This window comes from Lonchura striata, chromosome 4, assembly GCF_046129695.1.
Source record: "Lonchura striata isolate bLonStr1 chromosome 4, bLonStr1.mat, whole genome shotgun sequence".
NCBI classification, from domain to species: Eukaryota; Metazoa; Chordata; class Aves; order Passeriformes; family Estrildidae; genus Lonchura; species Lonchura striata.
This window is the reverse complement of record NC_134606.1, coordinates 61,854,528-61,877,084: the sequence shown is the minus strand read 5'-3', so window position 1 is coordinate 61,877,084 and position 22,557 is coordinate 61,854,528. Positions and strand designations below refer to the sequence as shown.

Below are 22,557 nucleotides of genomic sequence, written 5' to 3'. Positions count from 1 at the left end.
CTGTAATAGAGTTACATTGATGAAAGTGAAGGTTACAGTCTTACAATGAATTGCCTAGATAGGAATGCATTAAGCAGTTCTGAAATATTGTCTCATGATGGAGTTCAGTTTACCATAGAAACTGTTACAACTGGATTTTATTAAGTCCAGCAGTTTATACAGCGATGTTTGGAAACTGCTTTCTCACTGCTATAATCAGATAGGTACAGGAACGAGATTTCTGGGATGTCAAAGAATCCATTAAGACATCAGGAAAGTCCTTTGACGAAAATGTGTTTTACAGTGGAATTGCTTCGTAAACTATTTCTCATGAAGAAATAAATATTAAAAAAGATTCCACTCTGCAAAACCGTATTTGCGCGTGTATGTGTGCACATATTGAATATCGGGACGTCTGTGGAGACGTGCAGGAATATTTACACACATACAAGGGATTTTTCTGCACATTGGTGGATATTACACTTAAATTAATAAAGTAAATCAAATCACTGGTGTTTGTTGCAGGATAACAGTCTTTCAAAAACGACAGGATTCAAAACAAATGCCCGTTGAAAGTGGAGTTTCCAAATAGTCCCAGAAACTATACAATGTAGCTGGTTAGATCCAGCAAATAGGATGTCATGTCTAGGATCTGATCAAGAATACCTGCCCTTGTCACTCTTCGGATGTTTCTATCCACTTGTTCACACTGGGGGCCGAGATAGCCTTTTTTACATAAGCATTTATTGGGCCTTACACAGACACCTCCATGTCGACAGGCTGGGTCGCATTTTGCTGTGGGTGAAAAAAACAGCAATTTTCTAATTTGTTTAGATCATCACAAATCAAAAAAAGATACAGCACACATTAATTTAGAGCTTTTCTAGCCTTGTAGTGATAAAGCATATAAATTAAAAACAATGTAGAAAGGATGAAATATTAGGAGTGTTGAAAGCATATTTTCTAAAGTTTTAGAATATAAATGAGACAAGTAATTTTGTGTATCTGTGAGGACGTCACTTGGGAAAGACTCATAAACTCAACAGATTTTTTTGAAATGTCCAATTCCCATATTCAGGTTTCATTTTTAAGAATCTCAGGCAAACTCCTTTGTATACTCAGAGTTCTGGACTACACATGTTCCTCAGCAAAGCAGACTACACCTCAGCAGTGCACCAAATGCACTCCTTTGGCTCTTGAATCACTTAATGCTGGGACCAAAATTGAATTTCCATTGGACAAAAAAGAGCCAGGGTACTTTTTTCAACCATTTTTATCAGTTATATAAGTTTCAAAGTTTTCCCCTCTCTTTAGTAGATGCCTGATAAATTATGTATAGAGTTCTAGGTTAATCAGCTTGCTTCAGTCTTTCAAATGTATCTCCTATTTTAAATTGTAGCCAGTGTTAGCAAAATTAATAATCAATAACTTCAGTTGTAGAAGTATTTTCTTCTGGGGTAGTCACAGGACTGTGAGATATATAATGTATATATCTTTCTTTTTCTGCTGGTGTTATACTGCTTAGTGCTACCTATTGCAATGAACTTTAATACGGATTTATGGATATTTATACTACACTATAGAAATGCAGGTTTTCTTCATTTTATCCAAGAGTTTCTTAACTATATGAAAAGAAAATTCCTACTTTGTAAGGTATTTCCTTTAAATTTTCTTATTTAAACTATAATAGTAGGTTGAGGTTCAACTTAGAACATCCCTATTAATTGTTGTGTGGGATAGAGGGAAGGAAAACCCTTAGACTACATATTTTCTATGGCTTTCTTGCTCATTGTGTCCATCAAATCTTCTATCATAAAGCTGCGATTTTTAAAACAAACCAGGTTATTCAAGACCCATTTATGTTCATGTTGGAGGCATATTTTAATTTTAAGTTCCACTTGGACAAAGGCTGTAGAATGGGGCCTCATTCTGTAAATGTAGAACGGCTCTGGAAATTGAGGACAATTGAAGTTGGGATATTTGGCCAGATAAACTAATCTATTTCTCTAACCTGCCTTCATTGTTGGGTTGTAGATCGTCAGATCATTAATCTTTGCCAGTGAGATACTTTATTAGTGACTAATTAATTTCATTTCTTTCCAAAGTCACCCCTGCTCATCACTAAAAACCTGGAAGTTGCTGTAATTTACACTCCAGCCCATAAGGACTTCATAGCTGACCCTGTTTCACCAGGGCCTTCCTAGATTCCCTTCCAACCTGAATTATCCATGATCCATAATGGGATCCTTATTTTCCCTTAGTCCTTGCTATTTCTTTGAGTTCTACTGCCACAATATTAACATCTCTTTGTGTGGGCATCTGGTCAAACTTGCTGACCATATTTATGCTCAGTCAGAGGACTCTGCTGATGCTGAGGAATAAAATCTTTGTAATAACACCTCCTGGTACCCAGGCTGGCTCTGAACAGCTGCACTGGCCCAAATGACACAGCTCAGACAGAACCACAGCCTCTGCAACAGTGATGGCACAGCTGTGGCACTCTAGGTTAATTCACCTCATCCCTTGGCTGGCACACCCATCATCTCAGTTCAGTTACAGTCACTTTTCCAAGTGACTTTTAAAAGCTAAAGCAACAAGATAGGACTTGATGAAATCACTGTAATAATGGATCACAGTGACATTGATTATTAGCTGTTTTGTGATACGTTGTACATAGAATTCTCTTCAACAAACTGGAGCCATTACATTTGGTAGGATCAAGAATGTACTTAAACTAAAAAATATGCATTAATTAATGAAGTGCAAAAGATGCAATGAAGACCTGTCATTCTGCTTTACCATCTTTCCTGACAGGTCACCTCTCTTTGACACTGACAGTGATAATACTGCAAGAGGAAGGTGAATGTCCAATTACAGGACATGTAGTTACTGCATCTCCTTTCATTTGAAAATCTTAGTAGGAAAAAAAAGCACACCGTTGTCATGTTTATGCTATCAATTGCATTCTGCACTGGCTCACAATGCATTAGATGCCTTAGCAGTTGCATTCATCTAAAGACTTATTGTTCTCCTGCAGCTCATGAAATTGGTATTTTGTCATGTTGTCTTACAACTGAAGGCCAATATATTGGTCAACACATACTGAAAATTTCTCTGAGCAAATAATTAAAAGCCAATTATGACATGTCAATGCTTTTTTCACTTGTTGCTGTGACTCTCTATACAAACCAGTTCTGCAGAGCTCTCCTTCCCAGCCTGGATTACAGCAGCATTTTCCTGTGGGAGTGCAGTGCCCGTTCCGACAATGCCTCGAGCATTCAGATGTCAGTATCTGTGCAGGCTGAGCTGTTCTTTTGCATTCTTCAGGGACTAAAGGCCTGAATAAAACCATACAAACCAAACAAAGAGTTAAAAGTTGGGATCAAGAAGAAAAAAAATTATTTTTTAATTAAAGGTTTGATTCTCTGCTGTAATATTATCAGTGGGAAAAATAATGAGATTTCTTTTTTCCTCAGAAAAAGCAGTAAGCCCAGAGATGATATGTTACAGGAAAATACAGTACAATTTGCTATTATTTTATGTAACTGCCTTCAGAGATCTTCCACAAGATTAAGCAATAGTCTTTGAGAATTCTTGAAGCATGAACCTGCCAAAAACAGCTTGCTGAAGGTTTATCTTTAAAACACTGCCAGCTTATCGCAGGCAGTCATGGTGGTTTTTGTTTTTTTTTTGGTTTTTTTTTTTTTTTTTTTTTGTTTTTGTTTTTTTTTTTCATTTCTAGCTGATCTAGAGTTCCCCTAAGAAAGGGGGAAGAGTAACCTGAACAAGTTTTATGGCATTGTGACATGTAATAATTTTGCAGAAATATTTCCTCTGTCTACAAATTCAATTTTAAGCTGCTGGCTTTTTATTTCCATATTTCCATGGAATGATATTTGGATTGTGCATTCTGCATGCTAATTTAAACATCTGAACAATAGAAAAGACCTTTTCACTCTGAGAGTGATCAAGCACTAGCATAGGTTGCCCAGAGAGTTGTGGAGTCTCTATCACTGGAGATACTCAGAAATCATCTGGACATGGTCCTGGGAAATTGGCTGTGGGAGTGCCTGTTTGAGCAGGGGGGTTGGACCAGGTGCCCTCCAGAGGTGCTTTCCAAACTCAACCATTCACTATCAGGTGATTCTGTGGAATGTATGCAGAAAGGAAATTTTAGTTCAGATTACTTAAAATATTTCTGACACTGGATGTTTTGGTTAGGATGATAGCGGCGTCCAAAGGCTACAGGTTCCCAGTGGAGGTGCCATGTTTTGTTTCTGCTATAGGTTTGGTAAGCTTGGAAAAGAATGTCAGGATCTCTCAAGTGATCTAATCAAGTAAATGAATAGGAGCATCATGGAAAATTATGTTAATTACTGACAAATACAAAATTACTCATTCCCAAGGAAACTGTCTTAACTACTGCCATACATACTAAGCTTGAAATGAGCAGGAAAAAAATTCCAATAGTTTCTTGGAGAGCTTACAGAAACCTTGGCTAAGTGTCCAGCTAGAATCCAAACAAGTCAAAACAAAATTCTATGAGAGAACAGAATAGAATAGAATAGAATAGAATAGAATAGAATAGAATAGAATAGAATAGAATAGAATAGAATAGAATAGGAAATTGTTCATTCTACTAACATCAGTATTAACACCCCAATTATATGCAAATACCTGGAATAGCAGCTTGTGCACTGATTACTCTGTCAGATATTAAATTCCTAGACTAATACACCTGTGCAGAGGAAAGGACAGTTTTTGGGTCTGAGAAAGAATGGGTATGATGGAGGTGCAGAAAACAGTGACAGAAGAAAAAGAGGAAAAAAATTTGGCATTGTTTTTCTCCCATTTCAACATCAGAAGAAACATCATGGAAAAAAATTAAGCTAAAGAAAATAAAATTAACTAGCTGAACTTGTGACTACTAAGATATCAAAAGATATCTGAAGCCCTATCTACTAGGACTTTAAATAGGTATTTCTGTGTACAATGGGGACAATCAAAATAATATTAGATAGGGTATTAGGTATGAATAAGCATTTATACCTAAGTCCCTCACTAGCTGACTGGGCTTACATTTTCCCCTCCCATTTTGACATGCATCTTGTTAATGGTTGATTACAGGGTTTCTTGCATTTTTCCTTGAAACAGAGTAATACAGTACAGGCCCACTGGTTTGTTTCAGCTTAGCACTTTCTCTGCTCAGTCATAATTACTACCAAGATTATTTAAACATCCACACACAAGAACTGGTCCCCCAAAGGTGTTATGGACAGAAAGAATGTGTAGATGCTTCTTTAGCATAGCACCAAGTCCTGATTTCCAAACCATTTCTGAGAATCAGACTGAAAGTCCTGTATTATTTAAGGGCTTTGAAACATGTTTTGACACCTTCGGTGCAGCATATTTGAAACCCTTTCAGTTTTACTGTTTACATATTTCTGCAGCTGTCTTTTAAATAGAATGCTTTTTTTTTTTTTTTTTTTTGACCTGTAAGGAATTCCAGGTCTGTAATAGGCAATGAGTGCATTACATATGATCTGGTTAAGAAAGTTCCTACGCTTAAAAAATTATAAGCAATATTCACATGCAATGATGTTTTGGAAATGGTTCTAGAAAATAATATTTTCAACAGAGACTTGTTCAGATTTAAGATAAAAAGATCTGTCTTCTAATTCCTACATCTAGAAGAAAAATCTACATTTGAAATGATTTATGGATAGCTAACTGCATAGGATGCAACATTCTTTATCTGTCACTATTAAAGCTCATTTATTTGAAGTTACTTTAAATGGGAGGCTTCTCTTTTTCTTGCTCAAACACAAGTACAATACAGTGTTTAGCAGGAAACATAACCTCAGGCTCCTGGGGCATCTCTTGGAAGAGAGCTCCAGTGGCATATCTTTAGCAAAGAATCACCTCGTAAAAGATATTTTTTTGGTATTTTATTTTATTTTATTAATAGATGTGAACTATTTGCCTGTGATAGTACCATAATATATGGTTGGTTTTATATGCAATTAGGAAGGCAGAAGTCACACCTTTTTGTATTCAGCTGAGCATGGCTGGTCACTTTTATGATTTAGTTTTCTACTGCTCTCAGTACTTGTGAATATAACCTTGTCTTTTATTCTACCATCAGTCAAGAACTTGCACTCATCAGCCTTGGATAATATTTATTAATGGTGGGGTGGAGTAGAGACAAAGATGGAAAAAATTCTGGTTGGCAAGGTGCCTTAGGAGAAGAGGAATACAAATGCAGCTGCAGCAGAATCCTCGCCTGTGAGAATCACTGGCTTTCCTGAGCTGTGCTCTGGGAAAAGCCACACTTCTTTCTCAGGATTCCAGTGCTCCGGGACCAACAGTGTCAAGAGAAAGCCTCTGCCCCACAGTGCTCACACTTTGCATTCTCAGGGCTTGGAAGGGGTGGAAATGTTCAGGCTCAGAGCAAGCTGAAGTGAGTCTCACAAAGATAACACAAGTCCTGGAACTGACTGTTGGGACTTGATCCCTCCTGCACTTACACAGGACCATGATTTTGTTTATATAACCAGTGCTTCGCTGTGTCTCCTGACGTGGAAAATGGAGGGGAGTAGATGGAGCCACACTCCAGGCTGGAGAGAATTTTTTTCCTTATATCCCTCAATCTATAAAACCCTAAAGGGTAGAGCTTGATTACTCTTACAGTAAGCACTATTTGGTCCACAGAAAGTCAGCCAAAAATGTAGCTGATAATGACTATTTATATGGTCTGTACAATTCTAGTTATCTTAAAGAGCTGTTCATATATACAGTACACTACAGTATATCTTGCTTGTTAAAACAGGCTTTCATGAAACTGTATAACAACTCTAAATGTATGGAACATGGAGGAAAAGTTGTACTGGGGGCTGGGGCCTCGCTGGATCCCTTCGCTGACGTGTGCAGTGAGCTGGGAATTCTTGACTGTGAAATGTGTAGAATAATTTTTGCTGCCTTACCATAGCTAGTAGAAGAAAGCTGTCTTTACTGTTTTGAGGCATATAAAAGTCCAACATGCTTTAATAGATTAAAACTCATCCTGGCATAGCTCAGGACTTCATGCGTTCTCTTTGTAGCTCCACTAAACACATAGAGTGAGTTAGTTGCTGTATGTGCTTTCTGTAACTCATGTGCATAAATCAATGCCAATGGAGGGCCAAACTCAGCATAAAACAATAGTGCTGAACAGAAAACAATTCCTCAACCAGGCTTTTGACACAATATCAAAAACCTCTACTTCCTTACTAAAGCAAGGGAAAAACAGCAGACAAAATTCCTGGACGTTCAGATTCAAACAAGTGACACTGCTATAGAAATCTTGATACAAAATATATGGAATATTATGCTTCAATTACCTCCACATAAGATTTAGGTATTAGAATATACTTAAGTATATCACTGACATTTGTGCATCAGTTGTTGAAGTTTTTTCCTTTATAAGGGAAAATGTCAAGAAAAAATAATTTTGTTTCACTCCTTGTCAAAACCGAAATTTACTACTTGTCATAGAATAAACATAGCATCTCTTCAGGTACAGCTTCTAAAATTAAAAAGTATACCTTTAGTCCTGGGAGAGATGCCAAAAGCTCGTTACTTGTCTCCAGATTTACTACATGGGAATAATGTGGAAAAAACTCACGGCTTTTAAGATTTAAACTCAGCAGCATATCAAATTTATTCTTATATGGTATACTTGTTCATGACCTCTAGTCTTAAGAAATTCTGTCATGTTTGAAAACTAGTCCCTAGTGAAGCCTGTATCAATGTCAATAGCTAAGAGGTCAATGCAACTGCTAAACAGTTTGTATTACTGTCAGGGTGGTCATGAAAACAACACCTGCTGCATGAGCACTTGGCAGCTGGGTCAACAGGCACTGTGGGAATTTATCAATTTAGGGGGCCACTTGCATAACACTTTGACTGATGAATTGGGAACGACTGGCTTACTGGGCTAAAGCTGCTCTATTATGTGTGACTTTCTTTAGGATGGCAGAGGCTTCCTGCAGGCTCCAGAAAATAAGCAAAAGATAAACTGAGCTGGTTTTTTCCTTATAAAGTGATAAAAAGTGAGAACTCCTTAATAGCCAATGCTAGAAAGACTTGCAAGAAAAGGGGAAAAATATAAAACCAAAACAAAAACTTTTACAGTCAGTGAGCTGTGATGTGATTGAAAAAAATCCTTAGGTTTTTCCATCGTGGTTACAAAGGAGTTTTTGTGAAGTACTTCTGTAAAGTGAAACTCTCTAGACTGGTATTCACAAAAAGCTCCAATTTCTCTTTAGTGTCTCTTGTGGGAATAGTAACTGCATGTGGGTAGGTAAATGAGATAAGAATTTTGCATGCTCCTGCTAAACTAAACATAATTAGAATTAATTCTGGCTTTCCATTCCTTCAAATGACTGAAGGGATAGTAACTTTCTGAACAGAAAGAAATCATATGGCCCACCTGGATTGGTGAGGGCATTCACCAACAAAATTGGCTCCTTCTACAGAGAGTTTCCAGTAGGAGCCTTGGAGTTTATCTATAACCCATCAGAACAGAGTATTTTGATGCAGATTACTCTAAAACTGTGTGTTTCCATTTCCAACAGGAACTGAAGTTTCAAACAGAGCTTCACTTTCATAAATGCATTTCTTCTGCCACACCACCAAACACTCCTGACTCATGTTAAAAAATCAAATCACTAATGGTTTTCTAAAGAGCCTGAACAGTGTCAAAATGAGGTATGACCTAGATACTGTCCCTTCATGTCTGAAATCAGTCTGTTTGGAAATGCTCTCTGACAGCGGAAATCCCGGAAGGTGATGATGGAAAGGATGATAAGTGGAATTATATACTCTGGAGGGGCATGAAAGAGGAGTGAGATGGTTTGAATCAAGTTCAAGTTTCAATCCAACAGGAAGCAGCTATTCCAGCTGTTGATATGAAACACATTGAAATGCAGATCTATAAGGTGTTAGGAGGAGAGGAAGAGGAAATCTTCTTCTGTGTGCAGGAACACTTACTCAGTCTCTGCCCTCTTTCATAAGAATCACCTGCTGGTTTCAGTGAGCCATCCTGGTCAGAACAGTTACTCCTCCCCTTTGGAATCACTGTAGGGAGGGTGGCAAACTCTTAAAGCTTCACACTTAAGACTTCACGGCACATCTTTTAAAAGGAAAACTTTTGCATTGTCTGTCATTTCTAGACTTGACTCTGGATATCTTTCCTTTTATATGTAATTTCCTTAGAAATTAAAGTTATCATATTGTAAGTACTCTAAAAGAAGACTTACAAAGCCTCTTTATGGCTGTTCTTCCACCCTACAAAGTTTATTTTCTTACTTCTTGGTCTAGTAATGATGTTTAAATTACAGACTGTATGCACCTATCAACAGATCTTACTTAATAAAATATTCATTTTCACAGTTGATTTTCTCCTCTCATCATGCTAGAAAAATGATTACTTTTTCTTTTCTAATGGGTTTGTCTCCTATTTTCTCTGTTAGTGACTAACTGGAATCTTTTGACCTCTGTACATTTTCTACAGCACTGTTTACTTAATTGTTTTTTCTTTTCAGTTCATCAGTAATTTTTTGAATGATATTAGTATGCATGTTTTGAAACAGAAAACATAAAATAAAAGTTACGAAAAACATAACAGAAAAATTATGAAACAGAAAGTAGAAAACTAGAAAATAAAGAGATTTTGGTCTTTCGTCACAGAAACAATTTATAAAATGCTAGTATTTTCATTGACCTTCAGGATATCTGACTAACCCTACCTTTTAGTTTAGAAGAATGTAAGTCTTTCTCCCTGTATTTCCTCACTAGTTCAAATCCCTCATAGTTGTGGTAATGGGTTTTTTTGATAATTGTCAAACTGTGGAAATATTTTTCAGAGGCAGTTTTAACTTAAGAATGTCTTTTAACTGGCAGTTTAACTAATGTGCCCAATGTTGGTTTTGTGTGCCTGTAATTTTTAATGTTTCCCACATCTCCTCCATCCTCAAAGCTAAATATGCTATTGGCTATACTCATTACTCAATGGGATTTTTGGTTATATGTAGTATACCTATATTTTGCAGCACTTCACATGCTTAGGGCTTTTTAAAAATCACTTTGTTGTCTGTGAGCTCTCAGGCACTAATGTATCATTATAACAACCTTTTTACAAAGAGAAGGATTATTTCACTCTGTGCTTTCAGTGGCAGTCTAGTTATTGATATGAAGTATTCGGAAGAACTGAATAAAAGTTTTACTGTGGTACCTGGAATTCTGTATTTCAAACTGCTTTGAAAATTGTGGGATTCAGAACCTCTCTGTTGATCATGTTCATCATTTTGTCATATATCACCTCAGTTTAACACCTCTGTTACACCTGAAGGATTGTTGTAGGATGGGACTTTCCAATTGCCGAGTATTGAAGATAATGCAGAGAGTTCTCTGGATTATCCTCATCTTCTGCTCTCCTAATGTTTTAATCTGCCCACTTAATGTGATTTTTTTCTATGTCCAAGTAATAGATTTCTGTCTTAAGCTACATTTGAGACAAGAAAAATAGGAGCTTTGTTAGATTATGCAATAGTTTTCTACAAGACAAAAGGACATGGCCTCAATCTGTGCCAGGGAAAGTTCAGGTTGGACACCAGAAAGTATTTTTTAACTGAAAGGGTTTTTAAGCATTGGAATAGGCTGCTCAGGGAAGTGGTAGAATTATCATCCCTGGAGGTGTTCAAGAAAAACCTGGACATGGCACTCAGTGCTCTGGTTTAGTTGACAAGGTGCTGATCTGTCAAAGGTTGGACTTGCTGATCTTGGAGATCTTTTCCAACCTTAATGTTTCTATGATCATAAAAAGATCAAAAGAAATAAAACCCTGATCCTTCATGTAATGTTTATTTTTTAAAATAAAAGAATAATTTTCTAAGCTTGCAGCAGCTTACAAATGACCACTAGCAGAAGAAGGCTGGTTTTGCATAGAATTGTTAATTTCCAGCAAGAGGCTACTTCAAGGCATGATAATATTGTTCTTCTACACTGCCCCAGGCGTGGAAGATTCTCTTTGCAAATTAACAAGTCTGCCGGGGACCACCTCGCACCGGGGTTTTTTTAGTAAGTAATGAATTTCTAAGACATAAGACAAATCAATAGTTTCATAATTTTATTTTTACCTGCTACTCATACTCCACCTGTAGCATCTTTACTTTGTGTTCTACAAAGCTTAGTGTAGTAGGGTTTATGTGAATATTTGTTGTATTGGTGTGGTGCACACCATGAGGAGAAGCATCAAAATATTAACATTGAAAAGAATATGATCTTGCAAATAACAATATTTTGTTACTAAAACTTTACATGAACATTTTCCAAAGCCATGGAATTTTTAAGTTGTTTACATGGGCGGTATGAACACAGCATGGAATGGTAAATACATCTGCAATGCTCTATTGTGGAAGTCTTTCATTAGCCTTCCCTTATAAGCTGTAGTAGTGTGAGACTGAAAGACATCAAAACTCAAAACTGCCTGAATGAAAATGATCCTGTGTTTCTGAGAAGTGTTACCAAAAACTATATCCCTTTGCCACAGTCTGTTTAATTTCAACTGTGTGCCAATTTACAAAAGTATTTTATAGTTTTCTGGTTACTTTCACCAGTAACCAAACACAGTCTTGACCCTTTTCCATGCATGAAAACAGCCAACCATGAGTGCAGCAATGGGAGGTCTGGCCTTTCAGGTATGTCAGCTGAAGACCACCCTACTGGAAGAGGTAACAAGAACAAAAAGCTGAGGTCAAACAAGGCAGCCCCATGTAATTAGATACTAATAGTGGATTTAGGGTGTAAAATTCACTTAAAACCATACACCAACAGACTAAACAATCCCAAGAAGAATGGCAAGTTTTGTTCTTAAAAAATGTTTTCAATACCAGAAAGCATAAATAAAACATACATAATAGCCTTGACTGACAGACTGTGCCAACCTGCAGTAACATCTGCTTCCACATTATTTGCTGTAGTTTTGGGGTGATACAATTATAAAACACTGAAACTCCACTACCCCTGAAACTCTAACTTATTCCCAGTGTGCATCCAGTGTTATGATTTTCTTGTTGTATTCCTTTGTTATCCCATTAACAATGTTTAGAATTTAAGTCTGACAAGGAAATAAATTCCTCCATTAATAGCAAAGCCAAAAATGGAAATTTGACTGTATCTGATGCCCATGGAGAAACATGCTGAAGTAGATGCTGAACAAATAGGCAGCTGCTTTTGTAGGGTGTGATGGGGTCAAAGTAATTATACAAAAACTTCACTTCTGTTGGCTGTCTTATTTTGTGTTGATTTCTGATACTTTTGCAGGATGGAAGTTCTACTTTTACAAGTCAGAACTTGGTCCAATAGGGCAGCAAGATCCATCATGAGGAACATGGTATTCCCCCAGTTAAAGTGAGTGTCTATCTGCTAGTCATCAGCCCTTATTGCTGCTGGGGCCCCTGGGTCATGTTGGGAACTGGCTTTTTGCAGTCCTTCCAGATTCCTTAATATTTTCATACCTCCAGCTGCTCTGCAAAAATCATGCCTTGAGGAACTTTGGCTTCATAATTTTAATTTATCCTCATTTTACAACTGGTAAATTAGCCTAAATAATTAGAACAATCCTATTAATTCAATTTCTTATAAATCACTTGAGTGGGATTTAAAAACCCTTTGCAAGCAGCTCTTTAAGAGCGGTTAAAGAATTTCATGTATTTCTGGCACAGAGTCCAAGGACAGAGGATTTCCCTCCTTGGTGCTCCAAGCCTGCCAAGGGAGAGATAGGTAATAGAAGGGATATGGAAGGGGTGTGTTCAATATTATTAAGCAGTGACAATCACACCCTCTGAGAACTGAGTCCTCTCTGATATTGTCCATTGGTGGTATCTCCTGTACAACAGAAGATGTTTGGGAAAGACTAAATGCATCCCTTAGAGCTTACTTATGGCCAAACTGACCCTGGCTAGGACTGACAGGTTATTTTCTGTACTTGCTTTTTAGTACACAGAACAGGTTTGTCACACAGTGCTGATCTTTGGAGGCAGCTCCTGTTGTGCTCTGTCCCACCACAGTGGCAGTGAGGAAGCAGCAGCACTGGGGAGAATTCCAGCCTTCCACTGATGCTGCATAACTTTCTATGGTACTTACAAACCATTTGACTTCAGAATTATCAGGAGCATCTTCTACCAGTCCATATGGTTCCATATTAAGTAGGTCTACTTCTCTATGAAAACATGCTAAGAATATACATCTAGGTGGGAAAGTGGGCAGCTTTCAGCACAATGTCAAAGTGTAAAAATTCACAGAAGTTAGTGCTGGCTACCCTTCTGTCATTCTGACATTAACTTCCTAAGAGACAGTGAATCTCTTCTGCTTGCTGCTGCTGGACCATTTGCTTTTAGGGATGCCCCTGCATTGGGAATTTTGCTTGTTATTGAACAACCGTATTGTATAATTCAGCCACATGAAGAAAACTGCTGTTACCTTCTGGCTTTTAACCTATTGAAGGAAAGGCTGACCCCAAAGAGAAGTGCAATACTCACCTTTTTGGGTCAACGATCTTGTAGAGTTTTCCACTGTGAGGCTGTGTCATACTTTTACTGCTTGATAATATGTAAATCTCACCTAGGGAAAACAGTGCAATAAGTTACTTCTCCTTTCCTAAGAAATACATGACTTTTGTGATGTGGTTGTATTTGCCAAATGAGATGAAAAAAACTTCAGAAGAAATGCTGAAATATACAACAGAATCATTTGATATTTGAAAATTTATATAAGCACTTTCCCGAAATTGATGCTAAAATGTGAAAAACATTTTATTATGAGAGTTTTTTCATATAGTATAGAATTGATTAAAAAAGTTAAATTGGTGAGGAAGGGAGAAGAGGGATCAGACTGCTCATTTGATATCTTTGCCCTTTAATTCTGTAATGCTGGAAATAAAAACAAATATTTTATACATTTTGTCATAGGGAGTGCTACAGTTCACAGCATGTGAGACACAGTAAGGATTTTTGCCCCTTCCAGCAACACATTCTCATCTCAGTTCTTCCTATAAGGCTGCTGAGGTGTAACTGAGAGCAGTGTAGACAGCTTTGGCAAAGGACAGATAGCCTTATTTTTAAACATTTACTATAATTATGAATACTTCTACAGGAATTACTGATAAGCTTTATAATTTAAGAAAAACTCCTTTGGTATTTACCTAATTCATCTTCTCCAAATCCCAAGACAGGGCCTGAAAAGAAACCTCTACATGAGCCAGTGTTGCCAAGACAGAGGGGTTTCTCTTGCCACTGTTTGGTTGCAGGACTCTGTTGCAGTGTTAAAAAATTTCTACATTCACAAACACATAAAAAAAAAAAAAGTTACATTACATTTTGAACAGAGGGTTTTCATTGTTCAGATAAGTAAGTAAACACTTGCTGCAAGTAGCTTCATAGATACATCTGTGCAGTTCCTTGTCTTTCAACATCCTGCACCTTTTTGCAAGGATTGGGTATGTTCTGTATGTCACCATTCATTAGAATGCTGTGCTATTTTATTCCCAGATCTAGAATCTGACATGCATTACCATACTGATGAACTGGTCAAGTGACACAATACACAAGACTGTTGGTGTGGCTTCATACAGGCAGCTGAGTGACTAAATCCACTTCACATGCATTTTTGTTTAGGAGTGAGCTGTACAACACCTACCCATTGCGGTCTCCAAACACGTAACTTCCATAGAGCCTCTCCGACTGGCAGCCCCGATACACAAATCCACCAACCAGGGAGCCACTGCTAAATGGTTTGAATTCTAGAAGGGAGGGCTCACTCTCTGAAAAGGAACTACCATAGCATTAGATCATATGCACTGTCATATCGATGCACATTTAGGGAAAGGTTACTGCTTCAAGGAAAGAGATTAATTCCATTTAAAGATTCCTCAGGATTCAAGATGTGTTGCCAGAAATGAGTTGTTAAAAAAAAATCAGAAAATTAAAACAAAGTCTGTTTGTAAAAGAATCCATTAAAAATTTCAAAAGGAGAGGCTATAATTGCTTTCCTCCATGTGCACAAGGTGGAAAAATAAAACTACATAAAGATTAGGCTGGACTTCCATTGAAACTAGTGTGATTACTGCTATTCATTTCTACATGTCAATCCAGTCTGCAGACTGGATCTCCTGAACTTCAGGAACAAAATTACCCCCATTCATTGTAGAGTCCAGTGCAGAAATTCCAGTGATTTTCATTAGAATTAATTTTGAAATCCTTTCAATGGTTTAAGAAACTTTCCAAGTCACAGTTTTAAACACAGTATGTGTGTCATATCCCATAAAACACTACTATTACTGGTTGTATTTTCTCATAGTAATTTATTTTATGCTGCTGTAGTAGTTGAAATTCCTATACTTCCCCCCCCTTTTTTTTATTTCACACAACCACAGAGTTTAGTGTTATCAAACAATTTTTCAATAAGGTTTCAGTGTACATGTTCCTATTCATGTAATCAAATACCACTTAGGCTACAAGTAGGCTCCATTTGACATGTTAGCTGCATTATTTTAAAAAAAGCCACAGCTAGTAGACCATTTTCCAGTAGGAATATTTTTTAGTCAAAGGACTATCTTTAAGTCTTTGATAAATGTATTTCGCAGATTGTTCTACATGAATTAGAGCTGAAATTTTATGGAGGAGAAAACAACAATGAACTCTTTTTATTGAAGCCATTGACCCACAGCCTAGTACTAATATTGGCAAGCTGCTTGGGATAGACACAATATTGCTTAGTTTACTCTGCAATAAGGATGCAGTCAAAATTCCATTGGAGCAGTGGTTAACCAAATATTATTCTTTGGTTTGGCTTTTATAAAATGGACACAGAAAATCCATGCAATAACTGAAGTAGTACAATTGCATTATGCTATTGTGTACTGTTCTGCCAGCCAGCACAACTGCTTTGCCTTTAAGGGAAGTACAGGTGGGAGAACCTAGGGATGTGATTAGAAAGGGAAATGCTACATTCCAGGAGACAGGCCACTTCTCAATGCCTTTACACACCATTGGCATTTATCTCATGTTGCCATCAGCAATTTACAAGCTGCTAAACGGGCAGTCAAGGCAGGTGATAGCTCAGAGAAGTGTCACCTGGCTTCCCTGAACTAGCAAGGGACCTTGGTGAGCACCAGAGTAAAACATCAAACTGAAATTGTGACTGGCAATCATATTGATTCAGAGAGAGCATGAAGAACTTTAATATTTTAAAGTCCCTAATTGAGTGTATTTATCTTTTTATAATCTAATCTAAACGAGCAATTTATTATGAAGTAGAAGCATAGTGCCTTTTTCTAAGTTTTTTATTTTTAGTAACATTTAAACAGAACTCAGTCGTTTCCCTGTTTGGTTGTGGTCTGCTGTTGTCTATCTCACTTTTTCCATTATAAGAGGCATATTACATGAGGTTTCCATTCTCTGTCTCAAAAAATTATTTGTGAAAGACTAAGAATATGTTTTCATCATTTCCTGATATTCCAAAATATTCTCTTTATGAGCCAAAATATGCAGCAACAGTGAGATCTTTGACAGACTAGCAACTGTCAAATTTGTTAAATCTTATTTACATTATATTCTACACCAACAAGAACAAAGTTGAGTCATTTCAATTTGATTTTGGCCTGCATCTTTTATCCGCTTCTACATCGAAGATTTCTTTTGAAAAGATAGAAATTTCACTTCCATCTCAGATAAATTGTCTATCCCATCTATGCTGTAAGTTTCCTATCATGGCTATACAGGCCTTTACATAATCTCTTCTGCTTTCTGTTAATTATTCCATGGAAATAGAACCTGACTTTGCCAGCAACTTTACCCTGGATAGAACTTACCATAGTCTTTGCCCTTTATTATTTGTAAGATCCTTGCTGAAGATCTGTTCTTTCCATTTGAATCTGAACAAAGTATAGTTAAATTGATGTTTACATCTATTGGGTGCCGGTCCACAGCACACCTTTAAAACAACAAAAAAGAGAAAATCCATGAGAAAGGTGAGTTCATAACATGTAACTATCAGTATGAAACATTACATTTTAAAGTGTTGTTGTTTCTTTGTGGTGCCTATTGTTTCATTTGAGGGACTTATTTCATGCTGAGCCAAAATACATGAGAAATGTGTTAGATTTATATACAGGAGATAATACAACTTTCCCATTCCTACACATTTCTATGAAATGTGAAATAAAACTATTTTTCCCTAGTGATATAATGCAGTCTGCACTACAGCACCTAAAAAGAATAGTGCCTTAAACGAAATGAACTTATATGGTGTAGGAATTTTGGACTGTTAAAAAGTCCAAGAGTCAAGTACTTATCTGAACAACTTGACTTTCTGTTTTTTTTTTCAAACCAAGACTTTAAATGTCACTTCAGTACTACCACCCACCCAATTTGCTGAGTTATGTGTTGTTTAGTTAAAGCATTGTTCTCCTCCTTGCTATTGTTTAGATATCACCAGATGTTCTCATTTGTTTTCCACGTGCCTTTTTTTGTCAGTCAAGATTTCCATTTCAGGCGTACTTTACCAATTCTCTGCTTTAAGCTCTTTTCTTTCACAAAGGTAGTTATTTTATTGCTTACTAAAGCTAAAAATTCTGTACTTTGTTTCTGTCATTTTGGTCTTGACTTGTAGTAGTTCCCCTTTGCCAATGTACATTTGTTTCTAACTGTGACATATGTCACATATGTGCGGAGGTGGAGGAGAGGAAGAATCAAAAAGTTCACAAGTGCTTTTATAATTGAAATATTGCTGCCTGTCTGTATAAAAAAAACCCCTAAAACTGGTTGAAAATAGTGTCTGCTCCAGACTAATTTCAGTTTAGTTGAAACTTACTTACCGGCCTGGATTGTGGAGGCCATGTGCAAAAATCTCAGGAGGTTGGTTGGTGCTGTTGAAGTGTGGATTGCTCCGTGGGATGGAGTAAGGGACATTGCACAGGTCAGTATTGACATCGAGGCGCAATACAGAACCTGTAAAATCACTGAGAGAGTTGGAGGGTAAAATAATTGGGTTTTAAAAGGTGTTTTACTGATAGATTTACTCCATATAATGCTAGAGTGAACCAGGAAAATAATGACCCACTTGACTGATTAATCACTTAGAGACTGATTCCATGGTGGATGCAAGTCCAAAGAAGAGTAGCAGAACCTTTCAAAAATTCAGTTTTACAAATATCTTGCCTTGTTATGTGCAGACTAAAATGCCTCCAACCATGTTGTTGGGAAGCAACTTGATCATAAGAACAACTTTCCAAACATCAAAATTTTTAAGGGCCTCAAGTATAAGGCTACTAACTCTTTTATACTGTGTGTCATCTAGAATAACTATGGATATAAACACTTTGTAATTACAAAGTGCTTTTTGCTTACACTTTGGATTCTACTCTTGAATTCAATGATATCTTGTCACAATACAATCCAAAGACTAATTATATAGAAAGCAAATGAGAAAAAAATGGTATTGTTTCAATGTAGATGTTCATATCTTTTTGTAAGGATTCAGAACTTTCTCATTATATGAAATAGGAGAAACCAAAATGTTTTAACTTATATTTGTGATTGGGATGGGAGAAAGGAAAAGTAGAAGAGCAGACTCTTACCATAAACATGAAATTATGTGATGTTTAAATTAATTCCATTCCATTAATTTAAAATCAGGTACTACAACTGCCCTCTGGTCTGGGTTTTGAGTATACCCTTATACTTAAAAAATATTTTAAAAACCACAGGAACACCTGCAATTCTCCCAAGCCAAAGAGGCCTTTGAGAACAATAATAGAAGTCTATCCACTGGTAGTTTTTATACCTTAATCCATCCATCTCCTCCATGTCATCTAGAGTGATCATGCCATCTCCAAGAAAAATGTATAGGAAACCATCTGGGCCAAACAGCAGCTGTCCTCCTAGATGTTTTCGATGTAGTTCTGCTACTTCTAAAAACACTCTTGCTGTCCTCATGTCAACTTGGTGTGGATTTTTCCTGTGAGTTAAAGATATGAACAGTTTTCACAGTTCACTATCGTTCTTCTTCCTGAAAATACACTTGACTAATTCAAATTATACTTTGAGATGTGGATGTTGTAACTTGGTGGAAAAATGCCTAACAGTTATTTCTGAGAAATTTCAATTTTCTAGCATTCACAAACAATTACTTCACTGCCTATACACAATAAGCAGGAAGTAATTATAATTAAAAAATGACAGAATAACTGAAAAGAAGTCTTAAAAAGAAAAAAGCCTGTGTACTTACTGTCATTCCAAAACTACTATTTGAAATAAAATCCACAATAGTTTTTCTGCAGGTGCCCAAGTTTATACATTGTAAACCTCATATTCATTTTAGAAATCAGAAATACTAAAGTGCAGAGGTTGCTGAGAAATACAGAGTTTGTTAATTTTAGACTTCTACTGATACCTGGATACTGTGTACTCTACGACCCTAAGGATGTGGTCATGAGGTCCAATAGCCCACCGTTCTTGGTTGGTGGTATAAGACACATACAGCTTTCCATTTTTCTTGTAATTGGGGTGGAATGCAAGGCTTAACAGTCCTCTTTCATCTCCTCCCTGCAGTCAAATGAAAAACACAAAGAATTGTGAAGTTAATTATGTTCTTTATTGTGTTTCAGCTGGAACCCAAAAAAAAAAAAAAAAAAAAAGCTTCTTTCTTGTGGATAATCTATGCCCAAACTCTTTTATTTCTTTCCTGACTACTGCACAAAAAGGATTATAAAACATTTCACTTTGGGGAAGTCTTTAAGAGTTAGAACAAGACAATTGCCTTATGTAGTTATCTATGCACAAGTCTGTTACGCCACTTTTGTGGAGTGATTTGTGTATGTAATCTTTGGGAAGCCATGAAGACAAGTTTAAGTGCTCTGAAGGATTCTTTGCTGGGTTACTAGGTTGCTTGTAATTCGTAGAAGACGAATAAAAAGGTCTATAATCAGCAGTCACTTCTAATCCAAGTATCCAAAACCTAAAACACAGTGCTGGCTGCCAACTCCCACTGTCTTGGCAATATGTTTAGAAAACAGTTAAATTGCTTGTGTAATATGTAAACCTTTGTTTTACCCTGGAGGCAGCAACATCAGTTGTCACAACTATGGTGGTCTGTTCATCATAGCTGGTGTACTGTAGGTAATAAGCAGCCTTGGTCTGTGTGCAGAGAAACCATAGTTTTACATGTGGTCCCTCACTGGATAGGTTTTTTGTTGTTTTGTTGTTTTTTTTTTAATATAAATAGAAAATTCTCAGAACAACTTGCTTTTGTTATTATGTTTGCCATGAAGATTAGTACAGTTATATGTTAAACATCCAATCCATGTAATGTACTGTGACAATGCAAATACCCTGTCAACTTAAATAGAAGGCTATTTTCTTTTTGGCTACTAAAAAGCTTCTAGAAATGTATGTACTATTACTCTGCCTAAAACTGTATTTGTATAAATGAAGAATAAAACTTAGATTAATTTGTTGCTCTTGACGCAATACAGGGAGCGAAGCTGAGGCACGGAAATAAACACAGCACATAGTTAATAATTCAAATTCAATTAATATATGTGATTATTCACAAGGTCATAGATATTTTGGGGTTTGACTCAGGACTTGCCAGCCCTTCAAAACTAGAATCAGTGACTCTGCTGTAGATTCAAGTGCTCCAGCTCTGCACCCATAAGGAGACATTTTGCAACTCTAACCACACCCAAAATAAATAACTATGAAATTTGAAATTATAAGAGAGAATGAAGCTTTAAAATGTATTTGCACTTCAGAGTGATGGATGGGCCTGCCTTCCTGTTGAAAGTCATCCCACAAAGGGCCTAATTGGGAAAGTGCACAGCTTTAATTTATTTTAATTCAACATGATTGCCATACTTCCTTTTTAATCACAACCACCAAAGAGAAACCTGAGTCAGAAATGGAGATGTAAATAGGTCAAGAGATTTCCATACAAACAGATTTGTACAATGAAATCTGGATCCTGCTAATGTAGAGGCAGACAAAATTTACTAGTTTGTTTGCTAGAAAAATTTCGTTTCAGTGAGTTATCAGAGAGGTTAGTTTTGAAAGTCTAGTTAGAGCTGCCAAATCAGTTGCAGTCATCATGGATGAAGGGACTGCCAATCCAGCTCTTTTTCCCTTATGAGCCAAAAATAATTCTGCAGCCGAGTCTGAACTGATTGTAGATATTATTGTTTGAGTTTCTAAGAGCTTTGACCAAGTTGCACTGATAAAGTCTGAAGCAAAGGGAGGCAAATCAGTTGCTTTGGGAACAGGAAAGCATATTTCAAAGATTCCTGAGGAATGATTCTATCTGTTGTGCCCAGACAAAGACAGTCCTATTTCTTCTCCTGAGAGATGAGTTCAACTCATTTAAGGGCCCAGGAATGTCAGTGAGTCACACTAAGTCTGCCATGCAAGGTGAGTTATTGAAAGTATTAGTAAGAAAAGATCTTTTTGTTACTGAGCTGAAGATTTTATTTAGTGCTTGATGCCATGGCAGCCGTCTTAGTGTGAAAGTGAAGTTGTTGAAAGCGTAAACAGGTGAAAATTAAATTAAGAGCTTTTAATGAAGTACACATGAAGCAAGAATTTGAACAATGAATGAAATACAGGACCTGCAAGGACTATGACAAGTTGCATTCGTAGGATCAGGCCAGGACTTTCACTCATTGCTGTCTTGCATGATTGTTAGAGGCAGTGTATCACTTTGTGCATTGCTTCTATTGCTTCTTGAAAAGTCACACTGTTGTTTTTCAAAGTCAGATAGACACATTTCATTCTAAAAAATCTATTTACTCATGCAGTTAATAGAACCTTTGTGAATATCCCTCCAAGATACTGAAATCAGTGCAGCATCAAGCCATTAGTTGGCTCATGTTCAACTAGAAATCCAGATGAATTTTTCCATATTTTGTTTTCCTGGTTTTGAAAATTGATTCTTCATGTGTATTTTCAACTTTATTACTGACTGGAAAACCTGTTGTTCCCAACCAAATCCCTGCCATAACTTCCATGGCTTTTAAAATGTCCTCTATGTACCTGAAAGTGTATAGTTTTCTGTAGTGTTGTCTCATATGCTGTGTGGTAAATGTAGAGATATCCAGCAAAATCACTCAGGAGTAGTAATTTTAGTGCAATCAAACAGAATAATTATGGACAAAATCTCAGACTTTATCTATGTAATATTCCTCTTTTTTTTTTTTTTTTTTTTTTGTTTGTTTTTTATCAATGGACTTTTGATGTGAAACCAGCATCCCAGGCTTTACAGGCTTTCCTGTGGATACCATGTGTCAAATAGCTGTATCTTTTTCTTGTCAGTTTAAAAGGTTATTGACATCCTTTTCTTTGAAAGTTTCCCTTTAGATGAAACCAGCACCAACAAACTGTAGATGACAAAGTAGCTTGTATGGGATTCTGCACTGCAGAATTTGATGGAATAACCATTAATATTTGTCAGTTGTACAAGGAAGGGCAAGAAGAATGAGACAAATCTTTG

At 36.7% G+C, this 22,557-nt stretch overlaps 1 protein-coding gene across 1 annotated transcript in view; it reads right to left on the bottom strand.

The window, feature by feature from the left end:
• Nucleotides 1-362: 362 nt before the first annotated feature.
• The window catches only part of HHIP (hedgehog interacting protein), a 67,910-nt gene continuing 45,715 nt past the window's right edge, over nucleotides 363-22,557 (bottom strand). Inside the window, exons 5-13 of the mRNA XM_021549227.3 lie at nucleotides 19,471-19,622; nucleotides 18,862-19,035; nucleotides 17,894-18,037; nucleotides 16,889-17,010; nucleotides 14,716-14,839; nucleotides 14,222-14,352; nucleotides 13,560-13,641; nucleotides 3,169-3,317; nucleotides 363-774 (exon numbers count right to left, since the gene is read on the bottom strand). Coding sequence (XP_021404902.3) covers nucleotides 581-774; nucleotides 3,169-3,317; nucleotides 13,560-13,641; nucleotides 14,222-14,352; nucleotides 14,716-14,839; nucleotides 16,889-17,010; nucleotides 17,894-18,037; nucleotides 18,862-19,035; nucleotides 19,471-19,622 — 1,272 coding nt within the window. The 3' untranslated portion in view covers nucleotides 363-580. The remainder of the gene's footprint in view (nucleotides 775-3,168; nucleotides 3,318-13,559; nucleotides 13,642-14,221; nucleotides 14,353-14,715; nucleotides 14,840-16,888; nucleotides 17,011-17,893; nucleotides 18,038-18,861; nucleotides 19,036-19,470; nucleotides 19,623-22,557) is intronic.